The following is a 17,373-nucleotide window of genomic DNA, read 5'->3' as shown; positions in this document are numbered from 1 at the left end:
AAATCAAAAGATTGATTTTAAGGGTGCCGTATTTTTCAAAAAACACGGTAATAACGATGGCCCGCTAGCATGCTCTTCCAAAAATAGTGCTTTGTTGTGTATCTGACAGACGAAAGCTAAACCAGTTCCACACCACTGAAGTTGCAGCATTTTTACAAACCAATTCTGGTTCATCCGTTTCATTCAACGATCCGCTTTCGTCCTTCTCTTTCTCCCCCATGTGCATATGAAAACAAAGGCACTGCGCATGCGCGTTTTACCCATATTCTATCGCGATATTTCATTTTCTTATCGTTGCCCAATATTATACCGGTATTACCGTGAACGTTATGGTATGGCCCAGTCCTAGAAGCAAAGTGGCAAAAGTTTTTTCCGCTCAGGCTGATGGGGTATTGTCCTCACCCCCCTGGGCGTGCGGGCAACGTGGACACCTAAGTTTGTGAATGTAGTAATTTGAGAACAAGGCAACGTAGGATTTTCAAAATAATACCATAGATGTGTTGACTGGGAGGCTGAGGGTTGGCTAATGGCAGTTGGCCAACCCTCCATCAGCTGCATGAACAAAATATTGAATATCAATTAAAATGCCTAACCTACAGCATGTGAAGACATTAAGTTAGACTTAGTGTCTGCCTTTTGGACTATAACGTAGACAGAATTTACTTTAACGAGAAAATGATAGGTTGTCAGTGGATTCACTGGAAGCAGGAGTAAGCACCTTTCTTGCTTTTGATGATCATGAATAAAGGGGTCACCTTAAAGTTAATCATCAGAATCTACATCATGTCATTCCTGAATGAAGCATGTGTGAGGGAGCCATGTGAGAATGGATTTAAAAATCATTCCTTCAAGTCATGTGACACCGTCAGGAAACGTGTATTTTGTGTAAAAGGGGCTTTAAAACAGTATAACACTGTTTCACTACATCTCTCTGCACTTCACCCGGTTTTAAAGATTTATTCTTTACCATGATGAAGTTCTGTTTTCTCACTGAATTTCTCCTCCTCCCCCTCTTCACTTTTCTTCTCCCAGATGATCAAGAGAAATATCAACAATGTGCGAAGAATGACCTCCCATCCCACACTGCCGTACTGTAAGTACAACTCCGATGTCTGTCAGTAGATAAGAAAACTATTCGCCTATTAAAAGTGGTATTCAGACATGATATATCTGCTGTTGAAAAACAGCCTTCAGGGGATGATATAATCACCCACCCCCCCACCCCCCCAAAAAAGTTTCTCTTATGTCGATATTCGTAAACTGGCAGAGCTGTTTTCAGTTAGTCCCAGTGCTGCTGTTGATTTAGAAAAGGCTGAGTGCGCTCACTTTGCTGCAAACTTGTATTTTCCAGTCAAACTGCAGACTGGTGATGCAGCTGAGGAGTGTTTGTCTGGGATGAAAACGGCTTTCATTGAATTTAACCTGGTCTTCGCTTATGTAGTAGATGAATTTGGGAAAAAAGAAGTGCAAAAACCTCCTGTTGAAGTCTGAATGGTCACTGGGATGTACTGGAAGATGAGCTGTTGTCACGTGCGGTTTTGTTTCTGTTCATCAGACCTGACAGGAGCTCAGGATGGTAGCGTGAGGATGTTTGAATGGGGTCACTCCCAGCAGATCATCTGCTTCCGAAGTCCAGGCAACTCCAGAGTCACCAGGATACGATTCAACCATCAAGGAAACAAGGTTACAAACTCTCACACCCCTCCTGCTCTATGTACCAGGATAGTGAACACATTGGCCTGCTGACTACCGCCATACAGATGTCAGGCTATTCTTAGCTTTGCAACATGACTGCAGAGTGATGTGAGCCTGTCACATTCAGAAACATTTTCACACTTCCTCTGCCGTTCAGGCACGAACCACAGCGGGGAGGTTGGCTTCAGCACGCATTGTTCTTCAGCTCAGTGATTCAAACACTCTGAACTGAGGCACTCGCCTCAAGCTAATAATTTTCTCAGATGGTGCCTCTCTCGTGCCAGCGCTATCTTACCTGCTTGATGCGGCCCAGAGCGCAAAATATGCTTTAAGAGGGGAAAAAAGGAATGAGAGGATATAGAAAGCACTTTAGTTATGTAAGTGGTGCTTGGCCGTATGAGGCTGTTGACATGTTTTGGAGGACAAATTCACAGTGAGGGAGTGAGCACAAACATTTTTTAATATATATGTCAAATGCAATATAAGGGATCATTCTATCCTATTTACAGCAAAGTGTGATATCTGCTTTGTGCTTGTTTTCTGTAGTTTGGGATTGTAGATGCTGATGGAGCCTTGAGTCTCTGGCAGACCAACACAAGCGGGACTACACCGAAACCATACCTGGTGAGATGCTCGCAGCTCATTTAGCTGGTTTTTCTTCTATATCCCTCGAGTGTCCTCCTGTTTTTCTGTCACACTTCTTTTTGTTTACTCTTGTCCTGCTTTATTATTAACGTCACTGTCACTTCTGTTTCCCTCTACCAGACTCTGCAGTGCCACAACAAGACAGCTAATGACTTTCTCTTTGTGGGCTCTTCCTCCCTCATCGCCACTGCGGGTCTTTCAACAGACAACAGGTCCCACAGACTTTCCAGTCAATTTAATCCTATGCCACCTCTCATTAAACGCTGAATCTGCTGTGTCTAATGATACGTTCTGTAACTAAAATGTTAGAAAATATTGTAATTTGGTTATTTTTGACTCCACAGGAATGTGTGTCTGTGGGACACACTAGTGACTCCTGCTAACAGCCTTGTGCAAGGTAAGATACTGCACCTAATTAGCCTATTTAGTAGTGTCTTTGGCATGGTTAATCACATGCTTCAATGGATTTTCTCCAGCTACTCCAGCTTTCTCCAACAGTCCAAAGACATGCATATAAGACTAATTGGTCTTTCTAAATTGGCAGTACTTGTGAATGTGAGCATGAGTGATTGCGTCTCTGTGTTAGCCCTGTGATGGACTGGTGGACTATTCAGAGTTTTCTCCCCCTATGACAGCAGGGAAAAAGACAAGATATTAAATTAATGGAGGATGCCTTGCAGGCTCCTTGGTTATGGCTCACAGGTTCCTGGAGATTGCCAGTGTCCCCACATTCAGAGCCGCTGTTCTATAATAAATACCTTTTGGTGTTGGAAAGAAAGTTTGAAAACAAATTAAATCAAATGCCGAAAAACATTTAAGAGCTATGATTGACATTTTTCTCTTCGGTCTACCTCTCTATCCTTAGCTTTCAGCTGCCACGAGTCCGGTGCCACCGTGCTCTCCATGGCCCCCAGGCAGCAGCTGCTTATCACAGGTGGGAGGAAGGGCTGGATCAGCGTGCTGGAGCTTTCCCACAAGCACCAGCGGCAGAGCTTCCAGGCCCATGACTCGCCGGTCAAAGCACTAGCCGTCGATCCAACTGAGGATTGCTTTATCAGTGGATCAGCTGAGGGCAACATTAAGGTATGTCAGCTAGTCTCTTTGACGTTGTGATAAAATGTTTTCTGAGTGGCATTTTTTTCAGGTGTACAGCACTTGTTAATTTGTTTGCAAGTGGGAAGCAGACAGTTTGCTGTGATATAAATGCTCTTCGAGTTTCTTCTCGAAGGTCTTTAATTTTACATGAGCTTCGCTGGGTACAGTGATCCTAAAAATCTATACGAAGAGACTTTCCTCTACCCTCGTAAACTCGTCCCCGGCAGAACTGTCCTGCAGGGCGTTTGGCACCCAGACGTGTATGTCTCTGGTTCAGTCAGGACACTGTTGCGTTTATCGGTGGAGACGGTGAGCTCCAGCAAAGCAAAAGAAATGCATTGTCACTTGTGATTAACCACCTGCTCGGGACAGCTGTGTGACTGATGGAGACTAACATGTAAGGTGAAAGTGGGTTGACACTGGGAAAGGCAGAGGAGAAGGCAGTAGGAGGAGGATGTGAATGTCTGCAGCTAATATATTACCAGAGACAGCAGGTCTTTTTTTATCTTTTTGACTTGGATATGCTGCTGCAGATCACACAGCTGTCACTCCAAGGATGAAGCCCCTGTGTCGCGCAGATGTAGAATGGTGCAGTGCACATCTGCTTGAAATTCAAATGACTTTCACTCTGGATAATTGCTCAGAAAAAAAAAAACCTTTCAAAGCTGTGTGTGAGGTTACTCATCTGAAGTCTTTAAAAGCTTATAAATGTGCAGCACAACCGTTTTCAGTTTGCAGTCAGTCAGTATACAATTAAAGTGTTTGATGAGAGCTGGAACTTCAATAAATTAGATACCTTAATGAATCATGCAGCTCCCAGACTGAGAATACGAGTCAAATGATCCAAGTTGTTCAGAGCCTCTCGAGGTCTTCAGTGGAAACCCAGCCATGCATTTCTGTTTTTTCTGGTAAAGATGCCACAATACTTTCTGCTACAGTAGCACCCAAACCTGACCGTGTCACATTGATGTTGTTTTCAATGAAGAAATAATTCTTAAATACAGGCTTAAAGGGGCAGTCCCAAAGTAAGAATGCATGAAACAATGAAATGTCAACAGCGAGTTGTAGCCATGACAGAATAAAAGGTACCAAATTAATCTCAAGTTTGAACTGGATACCACTAAGAGCACATTTAAGTTTAAACTATATTAGTGACTATCGGCTACAAAGGGATGAGAGGAGTGGGGGGGGGGGGGGGGGGGGGGGGGGTCCAACATCACAATAATAATCATAACCGTGATGAGACCCTGGCACTGCAAAGATTATTAGGACGGTTTGCTGTGAACTTGCTTTTGAAATAGTAGTTTTGAAGGCTTGGACCAGGTCTGCAGCCACTTGCAGTCAGTTGCATTCTTTGGAGCAACTTTCATGCTTCAAGATGGCAATTATATACAATTTGAAAGAGAAATTCAGAAAATCATCCGCAAACAGTGACCCAGTTGCTGCAGGATGGTTATTAACTGTAAGTCATAGGACATAGTTGCTTAGTAACCTTGCTTTTATACAGGAATATAAACAAGGATGCAATCAGTTGGCAAACAGTTGAGTTGAATCTCCTACTGCACATTGAGACACGTCGCAGACAAGTTGCACTCATTGATCCAGACTGATTCACATGAATTTAAACATACTGGAATTGGCATTTCTAAATTGGAACCTTCACCAGTTAGACTGGAATCAGTCTCAGACAGAGTCAGAACATGATTGTTCGATGGTCTGGGCATCTAGGCAACCAGTTGCCACAGCTACTTGTATGAAACAAAGAATTCAGCACAATCATCAAATTAAGAAACAGTTTGTGACTTTTTGATCTTGGAGTAAGAGAATCTGAGAGAATTTATGGCAAAAGATATTTGGTTTGGGGGATTTTAATTAATTTTTTTATACTGGTCATTTTTTTTAATCAGAGAATGAGCTTCATCAGGTTCTTAGCAGGTTCAGTTCAATCAGGTTTGGTCCTGTTTATAGATGTTTTTATAGAGACGCATTCTCACTTCGACTGAAACAAACTCCATTAAACTGTCCTGTTTCTGATTTTTTTTTTTTTTTTCAAATCTTCCCTGCTTCCTCCAGGTTTGGAGCCTGACCACGCATAGCCTCCTTTACACCTTTCCCAACGAACACGCTCGCCAGTCGCTGTTCAGGAACCTCGGCACAGGTGTGATGCAGCTCGAGGTGGGACCAGCTAACCACATCTTCTCCTGCGGCGCCGACGGTACCATGAAGATGAGGATCCTCCCAAACCGCTTCAGCGTTACGAACAACAACCACGGCAACCTCAAGAACGATGTGAAATTCTTCTTATAGACAGAAAAGTGTGGCATTAAAACAGTTTATGTGAGCAGAGGCACGATTTGTGAAGTGCGCGTCATACGTGATTGGAAGAATGGCAACTGATTCATTTCTAGGATTTATAGACTTTCACAGAAGGGCGCGCTCGTCGGTTGATCGGGCGTGACCATGCTGTGTCACCTGTTGTGATTCACCTGAATCCAAATTTGACTTTAAAGCTAACCAAACACAGGAGCTTTTACAAGTGTTTTAAAATGTAGAGAAAGGCAAATGCAGGCTAACGTGCGCGGGACACCTTCAGTCAGAATCAGCTGAAGGAGAGACAAAAGACGCAGCTGGAGACTCTGCACAAAACAAACTGCCATCTCTGTCTCCACCGAACAACACATGGAGAGCAGTTTTTGCACAGGAAGTGAAAGCTGTAGGAGCAGGTGTGAAGTCTAAACCTGCAGCATTGTTTCACTTATACAAGATACGTTTTAGTTTGTATTAGGAAATCAGTTGTGATGATGGCAAAAGCTCTTCTGGAAGCATTCAGGTGATCACTTAGAGGTTTCAGAGCCCTCGGCACAAAGCAGAACAGTCGGTGGACGTTCAAAGCACATCATATCAAGTTCTGGTGCTCCAGATAAACCAGCTTGGTTGGAGTAGCAGAGGATCAGGACGCTTCACAGCGGACTAGTTTCATGTTGCTGCTGTGTTTAGTTTTAGGCACCTTTCTGTAACCCAGCTGAAATTGAAATGAACGCAGGATTCATAACTATGGTACCAATAAACATGGTTCATGAATTTAAAGCAGCGGCTTAACATATTTGGGAGATTCTCTCATTCGTTTTCTGATACAGACCTTACCCGACAGTTTTAGACTACTCTCGTGTTTGTCCGCTTAAATATGAGCCTTCAGCGAGCTGCTGGGTGGCTTAGAACAAAAACCAGAAATGGGGAAACTGCTAATAACGGTTACAAAATCAGCCGACCAGCACACACTTTCCTGGGATCCACGCACTCATAGGTAATTAGCTCCGTCCGTTAAAGAAGAGTCTGGCATATTGACGCTTTTTACCTTCATACACACCATCAGAGAGCAGTACAAGTGCTCCTTGGCTGATTTTGTTACTGCTAGACGAAGCCAATAGTTTCCACATCAGGGCTGTCTTTATTTTTAACAGACAGACATGAAAGTGGTCGAACGCTGTCAGAAAGCAAGTGTTTTCCAAAATGTTGAGCTGCTCCTTAACCAAGCTAGCAGGATTTAGTACATTTAAACCACTCTCACGTGACGTGAGTAACATACATCATCCATGTTCTGCCGGGAAACCTCTGTTTTTTTTGTTTGTTTTTTACACACACCAACCATGCAAGCACACCGCCCTCACTCCCCAGCGTCTCCTCCCAGAAGCCACCACAAATACTGCTCAGGAACAGCATGAAGAACTTGGAAAAGAGCCCAGACACCCAGATTCCAATGTGATCTGCCACCAGAACAAGCCTCATCCTCGGGGGCCACCCCCCCGCCCCAAACTCACAACCCTACAGGACCCAAAGGATCCGCTGCACCGACCCGAAACCACTCGCTCCATGCCTCAGCCGGTCAGAGCTGTTCATCTGAGCAGCTTTGGGAAACCGTTTCGGTCTTTTTGGATGGTTTAATGTTGTGGCTGATCGGTGTGTGCGTGCCACCACCCAGTGGACTGTCTGATTGCGCCAGATTTTTGTGTATTTGCACATAAAAACTAAGCTAAATTATATGTAGTGTTATGAATATAAGGATAGAAGGCAGGCATAGTCTTTGGTGATGAGATGATGACAATACGTAATGAGATATTTGTTCATCTCGGCCTAGAACCAGAGGTATTCATTCATTATTAAGTGTCCTTAAATCTCTGAAGGCTACTTCTGCCAACCTGGCACAGCACTAGGACTGCTGGTCCTGCTCATATTGATTATTATTGATAATCGGTTGCACAAGGTAGCTTCAATTTAACACATTGAATGGGGCCGTCATAACTGAAAACACCACCTCTGGGTGAGTTTTGTTTTTGGAAATGTTAAGCTTATGATCATGTAGCAGGAAGCTTTGCTGTTGACAATGGAAAGGGTTTTTTTGAGGGGAGGGGTTCAAATTTTATGGAAATTCAGTTTTGCTGTGGAAATGTTTTATTCCGGTTACCCTGCACCTCCCTTTCATCGACTCCTAACTCTAATTTTTCACATGGACCATGATTGACAGATGTCTTTTGAATTATTTGCCTTTATTTTAATTTTATTAGATTTACTTCTTCTTTTGTCACACTTAATTATCAATTATCTTTTTAAAAATTCTTTAACTTCTTTTTATATCATCCACATGCAGCTCATTGCCTTCAGTACACGTTTGGAAAATGCAATCTAGGCTGTTGTATCACATGATGCGTCTTCCACTTGAGTGAGGAAGAGGCTCTTACAAACTGCAGAGTTAATCCAGTAAGCTAACTGCCCATAGAGCCTTGTTTTGCTGCTGTAGGGAAGCAAATAGAGATTAGCTTTGATTTCAGGGTGGATGAAGTATAGAAAACCTTTTATATGAAGCAGGTTTATCAGTTACATACTGCGTGTGTAAATATAAAGATCCATGAACTAGCTTCTGATAATACCTGCATAATCGCAACGATTAGTCGTAGATTAGCGGTAGGTAACGACGAAAGCCACTTTATGAAGAAAATCATTGTGTACAAACAGGTATATTTATGAAAATGTTCATATTTAGAATTATACTGTTAAGGCGGCAGATGTAATCTTACTAATTTTTCTTTTCTCGTCATTGTTTCTTTTTGTTTTGTTCTGGGGTTTTTTGTTTTTCTGAAGTGGACTACTATTTTTGTTTTGTTTTTCACACCAATTAAAGTGTTTGGAGATTCCTGTGTACTCCTGCAGCAGATGGACAATAAAATGAGTTTTATCAAAGCCAAACGATATCTGCTCGTACAGACACTGGAGAATAAATAATTGTTGTTGTTTTTTAATCTAATACTTCTCATTATTCTTTCAAAGACTCGAACATTTCAGATTCTCTTTAACTTTACAAGTCGTAGATGAAGAAAAAACTCACTTGGCTTGATGACAAAGAAGCAGATCGTCATATCAAGCGCTTTAAACACACTTGCATATTGAAAATGTGAATTTGATCAGATTATTCTAATTTTATAGTAGATATTGTATAAATCAGTGTATTATAAACAGGAAAATGTACTGATGTAATAAAAGAATTGTATAACACGAGCAGATGTGTTCTGTGATGTCAGAGCATTGCAATACACAATCATATCTGTGTTTTCACTTATAAAAGTTATGAACTGTACAAATTCATCATACGCACGTTTGCACTGGTCACTTCATTAGTTACACCTGTTAATCTGCATATTAATCTAATCAGCCAATCGTACGGCAGCGAGTCGATCCATTTAGGTACGTAGACATGGAAACGATGACCTGCTGAAGTTCAAATTAAGCATCAGAATGGGGAAGAACGATGATTTAAGTCATTTTAAACGAGACGTGGTTGTTACTGTCAGATGAGCTGGTCTGAAATACCTTTACTGTGATTTGGCACTATATGAATAAAAGTGAATTTAATAAATAATGGTTAACTTTTTCACACTTATTCCACCTATAGGTGTTACATACATACGAGCTATCTCTTACAAACCAAAGATTTAACCCATTAAAGCCTGAAAATTCATTTTTTTAAATTAATTTTCAATGGTGAGTTTATTAAACCATCTGACAAATTTGTTTAAAAAAATAAATTTAACTTCCATATTGACTTTTAATTTGCATCTGGCTTTTTTAATGCGTTGTGCAATTTATTTAGTTTTTTCAGAGGGGAAAAAGTCATACTGGTGATGTAGTGAAGTCTCAAAAACTGCATGTATCAACTATGCAGTTTTTGATACACTCGGCATTAAGGCGGGTGGAGCTTCTGTGTCCACAGCCAAAGTTGTGTACCACGAATGACCACGTAAGGGACATCCGCTCTCTGTGACATCATACAGAGCCAAGGTAGAAAAATAAATCCTAATCTGAGCATTTAGAATCAGAAATTTTGGTTCATAGGGAATAACTGCACATACACTGACCTCATATTAAACTATATATAAAATGAGGATCCACCACTGTAAGACTAACATATTCATAAAGAGGAGTCCTTACTGTAGGCTGATAGTGGCAACCACTGCAACACCAGCTAAAAATACATTAAATTCAGTTTTTTCTTTTAAAGAGCTGCCGGTGGTGACTCTTTGTTTCGACTCTGAATCACTTCATTTCCTTTAAAAAGGGAGGGAGAAAAAAAAGCACATCACCTTTGCTCTGATAAAGATTTGGTGGTAATTATAGTAGTTACAACAAGGTCCACCTGACAAGTTTTTGCCTCTGTGTAAAACCACAATAGACCTGAAATGAACAATCAATGCGTGATTCTAACTGCAAAATTACATGTTTATTTTAGGTGGTACTTTTACAAAGAAGAGGAAGAAGTAATTACACATAGAATTATGTTTTAAAATTCTTCAGTTAGTGATTTTCCAAAGTCTTTGCCTTCTTGTTTGTGGATCTACATAATGAGAGTTTCAATATGAGCAGCTACAAAACAAATTCAGCTCAAAGAATTACCTTCAGACCTTCTATCCTTTCATTTGTTAGAAACAAGCCACACCTGGCTGCAATTTATTTTTACTAAACCTCTCGAATTAAAGCTGAAGTTCTGCACTTCAATCACATCTTGATTGCTTCATTTCAAATCCACTGCGGTGGTGCACAAAGGAAAAAAAAAAAAAAAAAAAAGAAAATTCAATTTAGATGCTCTAAATGGACCAACCGTAAATGCTTTAATAAAAGTTCTGTTACCGTTTCAGACAAAAATCAGTCTCAGCTTGAAGTTTACGTCTATATTAACACTCAAAACACACTCTTTAAATGTTTATATATAACTCCAGATAACTGTACAACAAAAACACAGGATGAATACTGTTTTTAAAAAGGAGTTATGTGAAGCAAATCTGTCATTCTGCAGGAAATATGGTATTTTTCTATACTTTAAAACCCAGAGCGCTGTACATACGACAGGTCTTCCTCGGTGCCATGGTTGGCAGTTTGGCTAACATGCAAAGAAGTGCAGCAGTGTCCCACATTTTCTGCCAGAAAAACTAACAAAACAGGACTGTAGCATAAAAAAACGTTTGCTCCAGTGGTCAGTGAGTTCTTATTAACCTACAATAACTGACATTTTTGGACACAACATTGACATTTGGAGTGGCATTTCCAACAGCCTGACAATCTTATAGCTTTCCCCTCCGGGGCCCCTTAGCCAGTGAGTATAGGTACATATACGAGGTGGGGGGCTTAGAGCGTTTATGTATTGCTGTTGCGAAAAATACAAAAAAACAACAGTGTTGACAAAGAGAGAGAGAGCTGCTGCAGATGCAGGTCTCTCATTCACACTAAACACAGTCAGTAGATACATTAAAGTAAAAAACAAGACATCTTTAGCCATTTAAGTGTTAAACGATGAGTTTTTATTCTCATTTAGTTCTTTTTTTTTTTTTTTTTTTTTTTAATAGAAGAGCAATCGTTTCATTAGACACATTTGAGCACAGTCTTTGTGAAGCAATTACATATATGAAATGCTTTGGTTATTTTCTACATGATTCATTAGGCACAGGTTAGCAAGGACCGACTGTACCCAGGTGTAAATAACCAGGTGCTCTGAATTACAGTTTCTCCTCATGATGGCTGAGAATAAAGACACTTTATTTCAGACTCTTTGAAACTTGATTAGTGACACTTCAGACTTAATTCTCAGGGTCACTTTGTGTGTTTCCCTCGAGAGGAAAAGTATGTAAATACACACACACACACACACACACACACACGCACAGAAGGAGAAGGCGAGCTTGTAGGTCGGTCAGTTCTTGAAGTCGTTTGATTGGCTGGCTGAGGAGCTCACAGCTTGGCGTAGTCCTTCAGGATAACCTCGAGCTTCTGACTCAGCATGATGTTCCCTCTAACCTTCAGCTTGCCAGAGAGGAAGGCCTAACAAAGAAAACAACAAAGAAACACTATTTTATTTTTTTCTTCTTCCCAAAGAGCCACAGTCTCTTCTGTTTAGGAGCGGGCTGGCTGTTAATCGTTTTCAAGAACAAAGAGAGAGCAAAATGGGCCAAGACGCCTGCAGCTAACACCAACAAGGTCTCGGACAAAAGGGAATCTGTGGCTACTGGTTCTCTGGCAGCAGAACAATCAAAGAATATTCATATTCATATCCATGAGGTCCGGAGCCAAGCGTGCAGCAGAGAAGCGCCTTCACTGGGAAAAACTGAACCACTGCCGACTTGTACCACTTTCCACAGATAAGATTTATATTTAAAAAAAAAAAAAAAAAAAAATCAATCACATGATGAGGTTATGATGACCCTGCAATGACAGCGGTGTCCCTTTCAACCCCATCGACTAATCTTCCTCCAGCTGCTCCTTTTCATCATGAGGGAGAGTGGAAAAGGACCCCGCCCGCAGGATCTTCGGCACCCAGCCCGATGACACTCGTTGTTAAGAGCGCGCACACGCGTTCCTCAGATCAATATCAGGCGCTCCGGGAAGCATATAAATTCTTTACAGTGACGGCCATCGCCAGTGACAGATGGGATGCTACAGACATAACAAGTACTGCCGATTGATTACCCCCGCCGAGAGCTTTCTGATCTGATAGATCATTGCATCCATTATTTTTTTAAAAATCTGACATGACGAGATCAGGGAGGTAGTCATTACAGACTGAAGGGCTCCTCAAAGGCACTTTCCCTTTAATTAGAATGTACTAGAAGTGATTTTAACATCCCAAAGAAGACATGATTTAAAATATGAGGCTTTTTTTAAAAAACAAAACCGCTTGGTCATAAAAGGATTTCTGCAGGTTTTTGTAAACTTTAACTAAAATATTTGCCAGTGTGAGCACAGAAGCTTTAAAGAGCATGAAGCAGGTGAGTCAATGTGCAGAATTTAAAAAAATAAATAATTAAAAACGAGGTCATTCTTCACACAGCAACTAATTAACGTCACGTTAGAGGTTTATTACGACTCAACAGTCACCTTCTGAGGGTTGAGCTTCCCCTGCACCACCTCCATGAAGTCTTCGTCCGACACAGTCATGGTCACATCCACCTTTCCGCTGTAAGGCCCTTTGTGCAATGACCCGCTGCCGCTCTTCAGATCAATGGCTAAAGAAAAACGGCACAGAAGAAAAACCTAAATCAAAATCAAAGCTTCAAAGTTGACCTGAATGGCTTATTTCAGTTTACATCAGAGATTCTTCTTCAGCCATTAACCAATCTCTTTCTGGTTTTAATGGTACACTGGACAGCAAAATGTCAGTGAGGGTCAGATTAACCCGTGACCTGTGTCTTAACCTTTGTTTCATGGGTGCGTGTGGGAGCCAATCGTATGATTTTTTTTTGAGAAAAGAAAGGAGGAGGAAGACAGTCGAGCACAAATTTACTACGGGACACTCCAGTGAGCTGCAGCACAATCAATTTTATGCTGACAGGAGGTTTGCAGCCTTGTAAATCCATCACAAAAATCACTCCCAACCCTCTCTGGGGAAATTTAAATGTGCGAACTCCGAACCACCCGAGCAACAGCCTTTTTTGTTAGATATGTTTAGCAGACCAATTACAACATGATAAATCCTCCTGGAATACGTGAACCATCCCACTTCCAAAAGTTGCATGTAAAAGGTTCAAATCTTTATTATTTCTTATTCTTTTTTCATGTGCTCCCTTTAAGATTTGTCTAGTGCACCATCTCCCCCGTCTCACACCAGCCCTCTGCATAACCTTCTTCACTACATCCATTCATCTTCTGAGGTCTTCTTCTTTTCGTCCTCCCTGGCAGCTCCATATTTACTCCTCTGCACACATCCAAACCATCTCAGCCTTTCATCTCTTACTTTGTCTCTAGCTGTATCTCTGATGCACTCATTTCTAGTCTTCTCCATCCTGCTTACAAAAATGTTAACATCTGCAACTCCGCCTCCTGTCTTTCTGTCAGAGACACTGTGTCCAAACCATACATCATAGCAGGTCTCACTATCATCTTAGAAACCTTCCCTTTCACTCCTCCAGTCACAAATCACCCCTGATACTTGTCTCCACCCACTCCACTCTCATCTTCACCCCTGTTGCTTTGCAAGGTTGACCTCAGGTATTTAAACTCTACCTTTACTGCCTCAGCTTCAGCAGCTTCACTGTTACACCTTTCCTTACAGACTTTTATTCCTCCACCTCTCCAGGCCCTCTTCAACTTCCTTCCGTGTCTCACTACACATCACAGTGTCATCTGCAAACATCCACAGGATGTTTGTAGTATTTATTTATTCCACATATAAGTCAGGACATTCTAAATATGATACAACCACCGCGCTGCCCGGCGTTGCTGAAAATACACTGCATCAGACCTACTTTGGTGCAACCGAAAGAGGCAACAGATCCACTAGCAAAGCAATCAGACAGCCCCTAGAAAAGGAATGGTATTGCACAGCTGCATGGTGCACAGCTGCATGGTGCACAGCTGCATGGTGCACAGCTGCATGGTGCACAGCTGCATGGTGCACAGCTGCATGGTGCACAGCTGCATGGTGCACAGCTGCATGGTGCACAGCTGCATGGTGCACAGCTGCATGGTGCACAGCTGCATGGTGCACAGCTGCATGGTGCACACACTTCATTTAAGGATCTGTGCTCGCCATTGTGCAACTGTCATGATGAAGGTCGTTTTGTAGAACACTGGAACTTGACACTCTTGTACAACCCCATCCAGCTTTCCTCATGATCTCTCCTCCCTTTAGACAGAAACCCTTCTTGAGGCGGCACATGTAGATGGTGCCACCCTGGAGGAGCTGGACTACCTGTGCAACCTGATATTAAACTGACTCTGTGTTATACTGATGATCAAATGTAATTACCTGAACTAAAGTTATATTTTTTCCATGATTTATTCACAACGCATTCAGTAGACTTACTCCACTGTGCCGCTTTCTTCCCATCTTTCGTTATCTCCCAGCCGAACACAGCGTTCACCTTCTTGACCAGCTCTGAGCCCACGTCTTTGATACGACGGCCAATCTCTGCAAACACCAGCTCACTCTGAAGGCCACCTCCCTGCACAAATAAGTAGAAATGACATGAAAAGCTCATCTCCATTCTCATTTTCAGGATCCATTATCGTGATATGTCCCAAGTACAAATTCATTTTGTCCAAATTACCTACAGATATGAAAAATGAAAAGACATCAGGTGCTCTAGGACAGAGTTAGGTAAAAGAGACTATTGTTAATTGAATGGAGTATTTTCCGACTGATGTACCTGAGAGAGATTTTCTGGAGATGCTCCTGAGGCTCCGTGCAAATCCACATAGGCTCCTGCCAGCACGACTGCATCGGTCTCCTTCACCTGGATGAGAGAGACTGGAGCTGAAACTTCACTGTAGCATAACATTTACCCATTCATCCCTAAAATCGTTCCGATTGTGTCCAAGCCAAACTTAAAGACACTCACTTTGCTCTGGATGTGAACTCTGTTGCCTTCCTTCCACATCTCAGTCTGCAGTGACTGACCCGGCATCACCGGCTTCACAAAGCGAACCTGAGGAGCAAAGACGGGCGGTTAAGGAGAGCAAGGGTGGCGGATCTGATGGATCTATAGTGTTAACATTCAATCAGCCTAAGAGATTACTCTGAATCACTCACTCAGCCTTTTGGTTTTTGTCTGTCTGAATTTTGATTGCATTAGAAGTTAAACTGAACTCGTCACGTGCTCAGACCGTGTGCAGATACAGGTTTCTGAGATGGTAGCCATATTAGCTCTTCACTTCCCACTCCTTTTTGCACACAAGCTTCCATCACAAAAAAAATATTTCCAAAGCATAAAAGGAATTTCACATCAAACAGCTTAAAGGCCTTGTGACAGAAATCAGGAGATGAAACCATACAACAGTGTCAACGGTATTGCGGAGCTAAAAAAGGACGTAAGCTTCAGTGACACATCATTACAGCAGAGCCATGCTGTGATGGAAATAAGGAGGGAGCAATCTGACACAGAATTAGATTATAAAATGTTATGTTAATGTGAATCAGTCCATTACTGAAGTGTGAGACGTCATGGGAATGAATAAGAGAATATTAAACTATTGTCACGCTGTCGGGTGCAACGGATGACGTTAACCTGGAAAGCAATTTGCCTAAAGAAGCTGACGCAGCTGTACAAGTGGCCAAAATTAAACGCTGTCTAACACCTCGGTAAAGTTTCCGACCATGAAGATGATACTTTATGGCAGAATATTAATTTTGCAGGTCTACTTTTGCATTTTTATTGAGGTTATTCTGACTCCGGAATATTAGACTTCAGTCTCAATCAAAGATGATCGAAATCAAAATGATTTTTTCCTTCGTCTAAAGAAAGCCTCTCTGCGCACAGCCTGAATGACAGGTTCAGATGATATCTGTCAGTAATTGTCTCTTAGAGAAAATCATCTAGAGAGACGGTGGACCAGAGTAACGATCCACCCATGCCTTTCCTCTTTTTTCACGTTTTATTTTATCATTCTGTACTAATAAAATTGGACAGTTTTTTTAATATAATCATTCATTTACAGCTGCATCAGAGCGGTTCATCAGATTTTCACACTTTAGGGCAGTGGTGTCAAACAATCGGCCCCAGTGAAGACTTGAATCCACTGGACAGCTTTAGAAAACAGGAAGGCCAGTTTTACAGCTTATCCCATTGATCCAGGCTGCACTGTACAAAGCTCCTTTTTTCCCCACGATTAGTGAACCCACCGGAAATTTATAAAAGCTTTATATTTTATCATTACAAGACATTTTTGTGTAATCAACCATCCTAAACTTTTCTGTAATTTTATACATTTATCATGTAGTTTCACAGCTCCGGCCCATTTAAGATCAAAGTTGGCTGTATGTGGCTGATGATGTGAAATTAGTCTGACATCCGTGCTTTACGAGGTCGACCTCCATTCATCTTTGGTTTTGTAAAGACTAAGACTTTTCTTGGAGCACCTACGGTAGTCTAATGATTGCTCATCAGCTCTTTTCACCCTCAAAATCAAACAGGAAGCACTGACGTAAGACATTCTCTGAAATCACGAAAGTAGTCCTTGCATGAACTCCAAAGCCTCATTCACAGGATCACACAGTTTAAAATCACAGGTTACGCTCACCTTGATGGCCTTGAACCTGGAGGGGTCGTTGTCGGCGAACTGCTTGAGGACGTGTCTCGCAGCGAAGCCGAACGAACACAGGCCATGCAGGATGGGAGCTTTGAAGCCTGACCAGAGAGCACGTCAAGTACAGCATGTCACGTTTAAATAAGACCAAAATTCATTCAAAATACCAGACAAAGATTTAGTCCTGAGCAAAATTTTTTAAAAAACCCCCAACATGTTAGACTCTAACCTCCCATAGCGGCAAAGCTGGGGTCTATATGAAGAGGGTTCCAGTCTCCACTCAGGCGATACAAGGCAGCCTGTGACCACAGGGGAAACAGAAATTGTTTAGATCTATATCTAATTCATAAACCCCTGAACTTCTCATGCACAGATCTG

At 41.7% G+C, this 17,373-nt stretch overlaps 2 protein-coding genes across 4 annotated transcripts in view; one reads left to right on the top strand and one right to left on the bottom strand.

The window, feature by feature from the left end:
* The window catches only part of LOC134639189 (dmX-like protein 1), a 62,204-nt gene extending 53,219 nt beyond the window's left edge, over positions 1–8,985 (top strand). For all 3 annotated transcript variants that reach the window (XM_063490293.1, XM_063490294.1, XM_063490292.1), the window contains 7 exons: positions 1,033–1,093; positions 1,556–1,683; positions 2,242–2,319; positions 2,461–2,552; positions 2,685–2,737; positions 3,206–3,423; positions 5,509–8,985. In XM_063490293.1, the coding sequence (XP_063346363.1) occupies positions 1,033–1,093; positions 1,556–1,683; positions 2,242–2,319; positions 2,461–2,552; positions 2,685–2,737; positions 3,206–3,423; positions 5,509–5,742 (864 nt within the window). In that variant the 3' untranslated portion in view covers positions 5,743–8,985. The remainder of the gene's footprint in view (positions 1–1,032; positions 1,094–1,555; positions 1,684–2,241; positions 2,320–2,460; positions 2,553–2,684; positions 2,738–3,205; positions 3,424–5,508) is intronic.
* A 2,325-nt stretch (positions 8,986–11,310) lies between these two features.
* Positions 11,311–17,373, bottom strand: part of hsd17b4 (hydroxysteroid (17-beta) dehydrogenase 4) — a 35,017-nt gene continuing 28,954 nt past the window's right edge. Inside the window, exons 19-25 of the mRNA XM_063489213.1 lie at positions 17,225–17,294; positions 16,990–17,096; positions 15,312–15,398; positions 15,120–15,206; positions 14,777–14,915; positions 12,850–12,977; positions 11,311–11,796 (exon numbers count right to left, since the gene is read on the bottom strand). Of these exons, the coding sequence (XP_063345283.1) occupies positions 11,707–11,796; positions 12,850–12,977; positions 14,777–14,915; positions 15,120–15,206; positions 15,312–15,398; positions 16,990–17,096; positions 17,225–17,294 (708 nt within the window). The 3' untranslated portion in view covers positions 11,311–11,706. The remainder of the gene's footprint in view (positions 11,797–12,849; positions 12,978–14,776; positions 14,916–15,119; positions 15,207–15,311; positions 15,399–16,989; positions 17,097–17,224; positions 17,295–17,373) is intronic.

The sequence above is a fragment of the Pelmatolapia mariae genome, linkage group LG12 (genome assembly GCF_036321145.2).
Source record: "Pelmatolapia mariae isolate MD_Pm_ZW linkage group LG12, Pm_UMD_F_2, whole genome shotgun sequence".
NCBI classification, from domain to species: domain Eukaryota; kingdom Metazoa; phylum Chordata; class Actinopteri; order Cichliformes; family Cichlidae; genus Pelmatolapia; species Pelmatolapia mariae.
This window is presented reverse-complemented; position numbering and strand designations above follow the sequence as displayed.